This window comes from Myotis lucifugus, unplaced genomic scaffold (genome assembly GCF_000147115.1).
Source record: "Myotis lucifugus unplaced genomic scaffold, Myoluc2.0 scaffold_83, whole genome shotgun sequence".
In the NCBI taxonomy this organism is placed as follows: Eukaryota; Metazoa; Chordata; class Mammalia; order Chiroptera; family Vespertilionidae; genus Myotis; species Myotis lucifugus.
This window is the reverse complement of record NW_005871131.1, coordinates 1,250,369-1,263,660: the sequence shown is the minus strand read 5'-3', so window position 1 is coordinate 1,263,660 and position 13,292 is coordinate 1,250,369. Positions and strand designations below refer to the sequence as shown.

The 13,292-nt window shown below is 50.7% G+C and overlaps 1 protein-coding gene across 1 annotated transcript in view; it reads right to left on the bottom strand.

Annotated features, from left to right (window-relative positions):
• The window catches only part of CACNA1D (calcium voltage-gated channel subunit alpha1 D), a 289,303-nt gene that overhangs the window by 12,347 nt on the left and 263,664 nt on the right, over positions 1 to 13,292 (bottom strand). Inside the window, 1 exon segment of the mRNA XM_023755748.1 lies at positions 12,604 to 12,734. Within this exon segment, the coding sequence (XP_023611516.1) occupies positions 12,604 to 12,734 (131 nt within the window).

Sequence of the window (13,292 nt, the reverse complement as noted above, 5' to 3'; positions counted from 1 at the left end):
TAAGCACAATTAGATCAAGGAGAACTGCAATACAGATCAGTCAGCGCGGGAGCCCTGGCCCCGCCTGGGTCCGGGGTGCTGCTCCTTACGATCCAGCTGTGGGAGGGGAAGCGTCTCCCCAGGACAGCCCGGGAAACTGACCGCTGTCTGCACGTCACGGGAGTCCCTGCAGCCTCAGGGTTGTAGGGTGTGGTCAGGGGTTCTAGATGGTCGAGCCTGGGATGCTCAAGGCCCAACTTAGGAAACTCCTTTCAAATGCCCCCCTCCCCTTTGCAGGGCACAGGGCCTGGTCACTAGTACTAGGTCTGTCATGGCCAAGAGCCCATGCCCAGGTCTAAGCGACAGTCTGCGGAAGGATATCCTGCAGAGCGCCATCTCCCAGGCCCTGGGCAGGGCAGGGTGCCCAGCCTGGCTGCTGGGCAGGGGAGGGCGAGGGCTGGCTGGCGGTGTCCAGGATGAGGAAGCCTAGGTGCAAGTGCCGGACGGCAAGCAGCCCAGCAGCCGCCGGGGCCACTGGTTCTGCTAAAAAGCATGGGAGCGAGGGAGGGACACAACACACGGCAACCACCAGCACACTCAGGACGTGACAGAACGACTGGCATGCACACAGACCTGGGCCGCTGTGCAGTGCCGCCTCCGGGGCCATCGTGGGACCCTGGCCGCAGCCTGTGCTCGGGCTGAGACCGCGCCAACTGTCGGGCGTCCTCTTGAAGACCACGACACACGGGCAGGGGCTCACCAGCCTCGGAGGCCATGCCGGCCCCACTGCTGACGCCCAGGCCCCTCACAGACACTCTGCCTTCCCTGAGGCCTCACACTGGCCTTCCTTATCCTGGGTCCCGGGCCGCATTGGGACAGGGCCTGGGAGAAGCCTTCCTGTTGTTCCCAACTTCTGCAGGGGAACATTTGGGATGCTTATGGACCAGATATGGGGAAGGTACAGTCACTGGCTCTGAGAAAACGATGATGTTTTGACCATCCGTTTGAGGAAAAGTAGCATGCTGACTCAAAGATAATAGGCACACGATAGCAGATTTACCCTTTTCCACAAAAAGACTTACATCTGAAAGAGGCATTTCCTCCCTGCCCCAGGACTAAGGCTGCTCATGTGTATCGGGGGGCACCCTCATTTGCTGCCAGCCAGCCTGCAAACCAAGCAGCCACTGAAGGCTGGCTGTGTAGGGCTCCACCTGCAGCTAACACACCCACGTCAGGACGGACCAAGTGTGGGTTGTCAGGGGGACCTCTTCCCTGTCCTTCTTCCACAACGCCCAGCAGCGGTGGGCACAGGATACAGACGGAGCCTGATGACCATACTTGAGACGGCCCAGCAGTGGCCAGGCGGGGGAGGGGCTGGAGGAGGGGACAGTGGGCAGGTCCAGCAGGGCTGGGCCCATTGGTGTGGGAATTCTCAGATTGGTCTTTGCAGACACCAGTGGTGCTGGTGTTAATTTAGAATATAAAGTTGTACGAAAACTTCCCAACAGGTTCTTTTTGAAAATGGCGTCCTCCATAGTAGCACCTGTCTAGGAAGATGAGCCTGGGTCTGTTTTGAACCAGGCTTTTAAGAGAGGACCAGCGAGTCTTTCCATTTTGTGAATTGTGGGGGTGAGAGAGCCACCCAGCGCCAAAGCTTTCGGGTTCCTAGCTAGGAATGCCATGGTCTCGCAGGGGAAAGCCGCACATGTCCCAGAGCCAAACCCGGAACAGTTCGTGGTGTGTCAATGAGGTCGCCACTTCCTTTCCTGTCCCTCTGATCACAGGCACAAGATGCACATGCACACACAGGCACACACCCACACACATGTAGACACATGTAATCACACATGTACACGCACACTTATTCACATATGTACTCACACACATGCATACACACCTGTACACACACACTTTCCCTCTCTTGGGATCCCAAGTCCAGCACGTCTGAGCCCAGGGGGTCATTGGGCTTGGAGGGGGACCCACTTGCCATTGTCATGGAAACATCAAGACGGCAAGTCTATGGCAAGGGTGCAAGCCCTTACGCAGCCGGGCTGCAGGCATGTGCGGGAAGGTGGAGCCCAGTCGTACTGAACAGCCTGTGGCTCATTCAGTCAGCATTTTCTAGGGCACAGTTACCAAGGGAAGAGACGCTAAGACAGGGTTCAAGGCTGATTCTGGATCACGGGGAGAAAGGGCTGTTGCGTATCTGAGGCTCCCAGACAAGAAGAGACCAGGCTTGAGACACCTGCTGCTGCCCCCACAAAAATAAAACCAGAGGTGACAATGCACCACGTCAACACCCCCAGTTAAATGATATATATGAATCCCTGTTACAAGGCAGCGTGGGCCAGGAACACGGAGCTTAAATAACAACAAATAACCCTGATCACTGTCATCCAACTGATTGCACTAGGTCTAGAAAAGGAATAGAAAACTATTTATTTGGATAATTTTTCACATCATCCTCTGTTGACGGGTTGACATTTCACTGAAATACACATATAACACAATTGCGTAATAAAAACAAAAACTGTCTCCAGCACGTCGTCAATGATACACCAGAGTGAACAGACACAGGAAGGACAGAGCGTTTGTTTGCAACATAAATCATGGAGGAAATCGAGAGGCGGCCCAAGCGGCCGTTCCCAAAGACAAGTAATGACAACATATTTATTAAAGAGACAGCAGAGGAGGAGAGAAGGCATCCCTCTTCCCAGACAGGAAAGCAGAGGCTTAGAAGTCACGGTTACATTTGGCTTGCTCCACGCGGCAAGAAACACGCCTTCTAAGAGTCAGGGACTGACCTGACTCTTTCAAGGGGGGACCCGGGGAAGGCCAGGCAGGGTGTCTGCCAGGGCTGGGAATGAGGGAAAGAGATGTTACCAAACTCGAACTAAAACGAAGCTGAAGCACAGCACCCTGAATTTATTACATATCACAAAACAGGATAATGAATTTTTTCTAGCACACAGATCGAGCTAAAAGTTAGCTTAGGCTGCTCCAAAAATTCCATAGGCACAAATTCCAATCCCCCCCAAGTTCAGAAAACTATCTTAAATCCTTGAAAAAAATATTTTTTTTTACAGCTCTAAAAAAAAGAACATTTTTTTTTCTTGAAATAAACACTTTACAGCCAGTAAAATTGTGTATTCTTCCGTATTTCATATCTGTGTCTACCTCTTTCAGCCAAAATATTATTTTAATTTGAAAGGTGGTCATAGCACTTAAACCAACACAATTAAAGCCATATAAAGTCATTCCATTAACATCACAGTAGAATTATGGTTTTGAATAAACACAGAATTGCTATAAAATAGAAACATTATTGACTTAAGATGTCCAATCATATAAAATATTAAACAGAATCAAGCCTAGTTTCTGGTTGATTTTTAAATGCTAGATGTTATCATAAATATATTTTTAAAAAAGAAATGGCGCTTTGCCTGTAGACTGCTGCTTTAAATTTAGACACCATTTAATTGGGATTTTATAGATATTTACTCTACTAAATGATCAAGTCACACAAAAAAAACCCCAAACTATAAAATCTCTCTAAATATTTCTGAAGCAATAGCATAAAATGATGATATTTTAACATCAAAACTGAACATTCGTTTACCTTCCTTCCTCTCGCCCATTTTCAAGGTTACGTTTTCCCTACCGGTGCGCGTGTAACACTTGCTCTGCCTGTCTCCCTAAGCTAGTGCCATCAGACACGGTCACCTGCCGGCTCTCAGGACCACGGCAGGCACGCCCAACCCCCGCTGAGCCTACACTGTAGCAGTGGAGGTAAGAGATGCCCATCCCCAGTCGGCACGGGGCCAGGCCATTCATCTTCAGGAGTGAGTGCCAGGCTTTCAGACTCCAGCCCAAAGCCCGCGCCTGGCGGGCTCTCCACCACTGGCAGTTTCACTGGCGGCTGGCCCTGCTCAGCCGGTTCTAGTTAACCCTTCAGCAGGACTCAGCCCCTACCCATCCAGCCAGACGATTTTAGACTAGCTCCCTTCAAAGAAGGAACTGGCAATTAACTTCTCACAGATAAACCTGCTCATCTACAGGCTGTCCCCCGCCTCTTCCACATGCACACCCCTCCGTCATCGCTCTCCTCCAGGGAAAATGTGATGGTGTGTCCATTATGAACACTCCTCGAGTTACAGAAAGGGTTAGAATCATAAGCATGACGCTCCATGAGTCAGCCACGGTGAGTCCAACCCTCAGTGAAAAGCCAGCTGTGACGTCACCCTGCACGTTATCCAGGGGGCTCACATCCTTTCTCTGGCTACAGCCTGGAGGGAGGGGGGCCAGTTTGTTCCTGTCTGGCTCAGTGACCTGCCCCAAATAGCAAAGGCTCAGTGAGGTGCCCATGACACCCTGCTGGCCCCACCTTCCACCACCAAGACAAAGTCATTGGGTCCATGAATGCTGGGGTCAAGTCTCAATCGAACGCTCATTCGTGACCATTTCCCTACATGACTGTGGGTGCCCCTCGATCAAGGTCAACCTCATTTCACTAACTTAGCCGAGCTCTGTGTCACTAAGTTCACACGGAAATGACAAACGATTACAAGGTGTCACAAAAACTGATCTTAGGCTCCGCACTCATCCTTGGCTCGGTTGTGCCCTGAGGAGCTGAGATTGTGGAAAACACTGTCTATCACGCGCTAATTCAAACCATCATTCCTCCAGATCAGCACGGGCAGGGAGACGTGGCATCATGTCTAACCCTCGGTCTGAACGCAGCTGGACACTGCGGGTACCGGCAGCTCTGTGTCCAGGTGAATGGGTTGGGACGGAGGAGGGGCCTGAGAGGAGGCGGAGGGTTCAAGTTAGGGACAGTGGTATACACAGAGGCTGTTTAACCAGGAAGATCATAAAAAGTCTCCAGCACCCCTTTCCTTTAGGGGGACGTGGGATCACTTCCCCAGGGCAGCAGTTCTCAGCGTGTGCTCCAGGGACCCGGGGGCTCTCGGAGGCAGCGCCAGGAGCCCCGAGGTCCCCCGCAGTCTGCGTAATGAAGCAGGATGCCCTCCGCCTGCACACCGCCATTCCCTCCAGAGCACACGGGGGTTCTCGAAGGCTGTGTGTCCTGTGCTGCTGTCCTCACCTGGTATCTTTGTGCTCACATATTCTGTTTTTAAAACCTCTCACTTTACATTTCTAAAGCAGTAAATACTGATCCACAAGGGTCCTCGTTCATTCTTAAGAGCAAAAATGGGTCCTGAGACCAGAGCGTTTGAGAACTGCGGCCAACCTATCCTCAGACAGTCAACACCGCCTTTTCCTCAGGCGGCAGGCTCTTCACCCCTCGAGCACTGCCATCATTTCACGGGCCTTTCTCCACTCTTCCCACTTGGGCAGAAATGCCCTTTCTCTGAGCTGGCCTCGACACTCAGCATCAGGTTGCCCTCCCTGTGCCTTAGAATGACGTGCCCCTCTATCACCCCAGCCATTTCTCTCGCGCCTGCTGGGTGCCAAGGAGAACACGGGTACCCACCCAACCTTGGGACCATTAGCAAGTGGCAGCAAGCTCCATCCCGTGGATAACTGAATTGTGACACGTTTTGGCTCATGAAGGGTCCTAGGTGGGTATTACTCAATAACATGCTACACAAATTGAGACCTTTTGCTATTACATAATGTAACGTGCCGTAACTCCTTTTCAGCAATTTTGTCTTCTTAAAGACTTTTGAAAAGAATAATTACTATTCCCAGAGGGGGGATGCTTTTCTGAAAGAGTATAGGATCCAGGACCCAGTAATCCTGTGGATGTAATTTTTAACGAGGTTACACCATAGTGTCAGCTTTTTAAGAGCCCGATGCCCCATCTTTTTTCTGTTTCCTGTGATGGACACTGGCCTGTGCTGTGCCTTCCAGCCAGGAGTTTTAGAGTGTAGCACCATGGTTTGTGGTGTTGGGTACCAAGTTTGCTGAGTGAGTCGTGAAGAGTCTAGGATAATAAACTTGAGTGGTCTCCTACAACTGTTCTACATTTAAAGCTATTCTCTTCCGCCTGGATTTTAGGAGCACGGAGAGAGGTGTCTGCAGTCTGACTGTAAACCAAGTTTCAGGGCTGGGCCAGAGGCGCCCCCACGATTTCTGTCTCTCACCAACCGGCCTTGGCTACCAACCACAGCCAGTGCCGTCACTAAGCAAACACAGCCAGGCCCGCAGTGGGCAAGATTCGCCTGTTTCATTTGAACCATTCCCTAAGTCCCCTCTCGACAGTCACCACTTTGCAGTGTTTAACTATTTGGAAGGACCGTGGAGAAAGGCATGTGGAAACACCTGCCATGTGACTTGCTTGGGGCTATTCTGCTGAAGCTGTGGCCTATGGGGACTCAGATCTAGCAGTCAGCTGGTCCCCCGGGCCCTTTGAGACTGCTTCAGGGTGTGACACAGACAGTGGGGCAAGGGCATACTGTCTGGCCTTTAGTGTGGAATAAACTCGACATAGGGCAGGTCAGAGACCAAGAGGGATCATTTGTCGGGGGGTGAACTAGCTCCTCGCCCGTGCCCACAGGCTGACCAGCTTCCTTTACAGGGACCATACACCACATTCTTAATAACTGGTGCATTGTAGGCACTGCCCAATCCGAGCAGAAATGGGACTTCAGACCACAGCAGGGTCCCAGAGGCCCCCGCAAAGCCAGGCTTAGTCCTGCAGTTGCTGGGTCACAGAAGGGTCTGCAGAGGTGCTGGGGCTTAGATATTAACTAGCGGGTACAGACTCGGCGTCCTCGCAAGGGTCTGGCCACCTGGAGTTTTCTGGCCAGCTTTCACCCCTATCCCCGTATCACCAACCACGGTGATTGTGAAGAAATCAAACCTGGTCTCCTGTGAGAGAATCGGTGAAACCCACTGCGAGCTCCTATACGCTCTATAGCCTGCCCATGTGGGAGCAGAATTGGGGCTGTATCCATTTCCATACTGAGGCCAGGGAGTCCACTTAAGTCCAGGCAGGTCACACCACTTGGTATCATGAGCCACTGGGGCCAAAGGGCAAAGGTCACAGCACACATGATGTTCCTGGAGAAGGACTCAAGGCTGGGCGGGAGCCTGTCAGTCCTGCCTGGGATGGGCCTGCAGGGCTTCCCCTTCCACCAGCAACGTGGCTCCCCCGCTGTGCCTGGTGTTGGATGAGCACAGCCGGTCCAGGGCTTCCCCACATTCTCCACCTCACCCTCCACGCCCCGCACATGCAGCCGCTACGTCTGTGGAGACCAGGGCAGCAAAAGGGGCTGAGGACGCTCCTTTTCTCTATTCACTTCAGAAACAGCAAGTTTCTGCACTGAAATGACTTTTGAATATTGACTTGAAAACTCAAATTAGCTCCTTTGGACATCTTGGGCTCAGCATAGATGTACAGACTCCTCAACCAGGGCTTGGCATTGGCTGAGAATTTCAGCGGGGAGGCCCTCACGAAGCAACTTTTGGGACAAAAACCTCCTGTTCACAAGATGTGAAAACCCAGTCTGTAGCATTACCTCTGTTTACGTATTTATGCTTTTTCAGATATCTTAAGAAGGGGAGAACTCACTTTCTCGACGGATCACTACAGTACAGAACAGAAAAGAGATAAAAGAAAAACAAATGTCTTAAAGTTCCGGTAGCAAACAGGCATAGGATATTATTATTGTTGTAGTCTTAATAATAAGCAATTATACGTTCAAAGTGCTTTACAATCACTTAGCTATTCCTCACAACAGCCCTGTGAGGTAGGTCGACATTGTTATCCCCATTTTACAGATGGGGAAACTGAGGCACAGAGAGGTTAAGTGTCTTGCCCAAGGTCACGCAGCAACCGAATGCTGGAGCTGGGACTCGAGCCCAGGTTCCCTGACTCCCAGTGTCCTCGAAACTAGACCGCACCGCTTCCAAAGAGGCAGCCCCGGACTGGCTTTGAGCACGGACTACAGACGGACAATGTCGGATGAGGTTGGGGTGTGGTGGTGCTTCCCGTGGACACGTTAAGATGGAACCTGAGGTGCTGCCTGGGTTGGTCTGGGCATGCGGGTGTATGTGTTAGTTAAATGGGTGTGTCTGAGCTTCCTGTCCTGCCCGGGTCACTGCAGAGTGTGCGGCCGACGGTCAGGTCAGGCCTGACTGCCATACAAAGGGAACTCTGCCAGCTCAGCGCCCAGGGGCCTGCCAGTCTTTGGGAGTCCGGGCAAACTAGGGATGCAGGACTTTGGAACGGAGTCAGCTGCCCACCTTAGGCAGGTCTGCTTAATCTTTTTATTATTGGAAAAAAATTTTTTTTTTTTTACTGGCCAGCATCAGGAAGTTGTGTTCATTTCATTTCTCTGTGGGGCGGCTGACCCCTCTTTTGCTCTCTCCCTCGTTCCCTTTCTCTGAGTCTCTGTTTGGAAGGGAAACCGGTTAAGCCTTGCATGTTCCCTTCCACGAAAAAGAGCCACCGTGAGCAGCGTCCGCGACAGGAGGCCATGGCTCCGCAGCTGGCCGCGGCCCTGCTTCCGCCTTCTGCAGGACTGCTTTGCTTGGAAGGGGTCTCCCTGGGGCCTTGGGTTTGCTTTTTCCTGCATTTCTCCCGAAATGCGGTTTCAGTAGAAATAAGCCCACTTGAGACTTTTCCCTTGCAAGGCCTCAGCCACCAACGCCTTCCGACTAACGAGCTTGGTGCTGTAGCTCAGGCAGAAAACTCTAAAGCATCCGTTCAAGCATCTGAAACAAATGAATCAGCCAGTGAAATCCCATCTGTTAGCACCTGCTCTCCTTGCAGATTAAAAAAGAAAGGAAAAGAAAAGCCTTACGGCTCTGGGTGGAATCATGCTTTTAAAAAAACAACAAAAAAGCTTGCTACTTTTTAGACGATGGTGACTTAGAAACAGGAGTCTGTACTCCACAGACGACACGTCTGCTGCACATCCCACTTTCCTCTGTGTGGATGTGCCGAGCCTCCCGCAGAAGCCGGATCAAGGCCCATCAGGGGAGAAGCGCATTGCTTCTTTTGTACCCCCCACCTTTCCACGTCACCATCTGTTGGCTTGGGGTACAGACTCCAACATTCTAATACCTGAGTACCAGACTCTTTACCAGCTGGAAATACTGGTCTCCTTCTCAAGCCCAACGGGTTAAAAACAAAGAAAAGACTATCCCCCTACAGTCCTCCTGTCATTACAATGAGCCAGGGACGGTCTCTCCTCAGACTGCACCAGAGCGTCTTTTGCATAAAGGAAATGCTTGAATGTTGAAAGAAAAGGAAATGAACAAAACGTTTCCCACTTTGGGGTCTTTTTTTCCCCTTTCCACAAGACACTGGACAAATGTGTGTCCAGGACCCTCATCTGGAAGGTCTGATAGGGCGCTACTAGTTGCTGGGAGGGGGCACATTTTTCACAGCCGCAGAGCTCTGTTCCTTTATTTACTTGCTCCTCGTGGAAACATGCAGGTCCCTTGGATGCGGCAACGATGGATGAAGAGCAAATGCTGAGTCAAACTAAAGTGAGCGTGGCATGGAGGGGATGAGTGAGAACGCAAAAGGCCTGAGGCGGCTTCTCTCCAGCTCCCTCTGGAGAGGTGCTGGAGAGAAGGCTGGCTTTCGTGATGATGATGATGGATGGACAGATGGAAACTGCACACTCATTCAGACCACAGAGGCCAGAGGACACCGGGGGCTGAGCTCCTGCCCACACGTGGACGCAGGAGCTCCTCAAGCCATTCCTCTTCGTGAAGACGGGGACACTGCCGTTGGTCTGAACACGGGGAGCCCAGATGGAGCCCACAGGGCTGGAGACCATAGTGCCTCTGTGTGTCCTTGAAAACCGTCCCATGGGGGAGGGGCTCAGAACATGGACCAGTTCTGAGGCTCTTCAGACAGACGGCACTCGACGCAGTACAAGCACGCACATGCCTATGCCCACACTCCACTGCCACTAGCAATCGGTCAGCCGTGTGGCGCCCTGGCACAGGGAGAGGCAAGCCACCCCACCTCTCAATATGCCATGCCCCCTTCCGATGCTTCCTGGAGGACCTGTGTGCTCGTCCTAGTGACACTGTTGGTGCGGTTCTCCCATTGCCACTGGACCACGTTTCCCTAACTGCGACACCATCACCTACCCTTCGTCATGCCGGAAGGAAGGGCCTCCTACGGCTGATTAAAAGTAGAGCGACAAATCACATCGAAAGCCATTTTTAGAGCAGAGGAAGCCAAAAATGTAATTAGGATTGTCCTCCAAGGAGACAAAATTTTTCCACTTTTGATGTTTGCTTCAGAACCAAATGCATTTTCAGAATTTATCTGTCGAGGTTATGAACACAACTTAATTTTCTAGGCTGTGAACTCAACATCAACTCCCACCGGAACCGTGTGAAATGTGTTGATATTACCACCTAACTGGAAATATTTGCATTTCACCAAGGAAATGAAACTCTTTCCATACACAACAAAATGATAAATGTTTAGGAGGGGGGAAAAACACACCTCAGCATTACTGTAGTACCATGTAATAGAGTCTTTTAACCCATGATTTAAAAAGGCAGCTTTAACATCATTTGAACCTTCAACTTGAAGACTCCGTGGAGCCCATTTGTGAAATGTGAAAATTGTTTAGCTATGTGTTCTTTTTAGGTTTTAAAATATCAAAAGACTATATCCAGGCACCAGAGCAAGCCCTGAAGCCATCTAATTGGGAAGTTTTGGGGACTCAAAGGTATAACTCTGTATCAAGGTGGTCATCTCCCATGCCTTCCTCAGAAAATAAATAGAGGGGCCTCATAACACAGAGCTAACCTGATTAATGTAAATTACGACACAGCTATCCATGAAAGAGTACATTTCCCCCTCCAGAAAAGTCATTGAACTCCATCGACCCCACCAACTAGACCCTGAGCACACCAAGCAGGTCCCGCGAGCAGAGGGCACCGGGGCACTCTGACACCGGGCTGGCCTCACCCTCCAGGCCCAAGGCTCCATTCAGGAAGAGCCATCAAAAACATGTTCGTCACCCCCTCTCTTTGCATCCAACTTGGCCACACTGCCCTCAAGAACGTGTGGGCCCGAGACCTGGTCAAAGGGACACTTTTCAGTTTGCTTCGTCTAAGGCCCCGTAGGAACTGTGATCGAAGGGCTGTCGCCTTTGCAAACTGGATCAGCCAGAGGTGAAAGCGCTTTGCTCACCAAGTCTACAACCTGACACAGCAATGAGCCACCTGCCTGAGCCTGTGGTCCACCGAGCTACCTTTAGGAGATGTGATCAGAGAAAGGAAGATCAGAAGCCTACAGTTGGATTCAGCTGATCCCCCCCTCCCTCCAACCCTGCAGCTGTCTGGGTAGAGCAGAGGTTTTTATCACAAATCAGTAGGTCACGGTCACATAAGGTCATCTACTAACCCAACATATGTAAATGCACCCCTCATTCCTTCATTCATTCTTTCATCATCATTCATGTTCATATTCCCTTGCTCAGAGAGATCACACACAAGCCTTCGCTTCAGTACTGACCATCACTGTGAACACAAAACAGTCAATACTGGGCATTTTTCCCCAGGGAAAAAAAAAGTGCAGGATTATTTCACATTGATCCTTACCCATAACTGTTAGGCCCAATTTAAGACGTGGTGATAACAGGGACAGAAAAGTAATTTTAGAGTAAACTAAAAAGGGAAAAATCCTTTATCCTATTCTCGATGGACTCAAAGCACTTGTGGGTAGCAGAGATGACAGGGCTTTCGATTAATTTAAACAGCTGTTTCTGACAACTCGCCAACCTCTCTAGTTTCCTTTTTCCAGTTCTTAGCATCTTTTTCTCTTCCCCTCTTCACCCTGCATCCTTCACCACCAGCACTCACGAAGTCCCCTTCCTGGCCCCTGTGTGCGGGTCTACACTGGGACTCCCTTCGCCTGCACTCCTGCTTCCCATCCCAGAGCTCTGGGCTCACCTAGGATTCCGTATCCTCGCACCCTGGTTGGAACCAGAGGTTCCTGAAAGCCACCTCCACACTCTAGGAGCCCGGGGCGGGGCCATGGCTTAGGGGTAGGGACCAGAGGCTGGCCAGGTGGGAGAGAGCAGCATTTGCACAGCAAGCCTCACGGCCATCAAGAGACAACACAGAGAAACAGACACACCGCAGGCGTACACACACATGTACACACACGCACAAATGCATATGCACACGCGCACACACACACACACACACACCAGGAGGTGATGGATGTTACTGAAATGGACCAAAAACCAACAAGCAGTGGGGTAAGAAACAAACAGAAACAAAACAAAGCACTTGCGTTCAGATGGAAAGCTGTTTCCTGGGCAGCCAGGGCTGGAGCCCAGGGCTTGGGGTGGGTGGTGGGTGCCTGCTGGGAGGGCACTGCCTTGGGAGAAGCCTGGAGGAGAGAGGCGCAAGGGTAGTGCTCGCTCCCCTCTCCCAGGGCTGTCCTGGGGTTCCTGTGCCACAGGCCGCAGCCGTCACCAGAGAAAGCAAGGAGAGGGAGGCACTTACCTGGTGGCCCAGAAATGGCTAGTCCACATTTTAGTGTGTGTGCAGTATCTCAGTTTAAACAAATCCTTGTGGTACTGCTCAACCATGAACTGCCAGCTCTCTAATATTTCAAATAAGCTCGTACAGTGGTTAGTGAAAAGATAAGACAACAAAACAACAATTCACCTGTAGGGCAATTGTGGTGTTCTTCGCAGGGTATTTTCCCACCAGTCCTTGTTCTTTCCGTTTCTTGAATTTCCTAAAGTAGTCCTGTATCAGGAAAGTGGCATAGAACTTCCCCACGGTTACCTCATCATCTAAACGGAGAGACCAGACACAGCTCTCCCGAATCAGCACATTTGCACCAAGAGCCTACACACTGGCTTCTGGGTGGGGCGGGGGACAGCGCAGAGGCACTGAGCTCTCGGCTTATAACACAGGAGGGAGACTAGCTCTAGCAAAAAGCAGGGTTCGGCAAAGCAGTTAAGGCTCAAAGTTAGAGTCAGTTAGATAAACTGACACTCAAAATTGCAGAAAATAACATTGGTCATGAGTTTAATAGAGCAGCGTATTAGTAACATTATCAAGTGCTGTGTTGGTTATTTACTTAAAATAAAAATTACACAACAAAAAAGTCTTTCCTAGGTCATATTTTCACCCCTGTGCACAGGGATTTGCATGTGTAATTACCATGAACTCCAAGGGCAATTAACCATTCAAATCCCGATGCCTGGAGATAAAGACAGAGACCTCAGAAAGGGGACAGACAAGCTCAGAAGAAGAGGAAGGTTCATTAAAGTGACTGCAAACCCAGATTTTCATGTGCCCCTTGACTCTGCCAATAGCCTCCATATGCCATTTCTTGGTCTGTAATT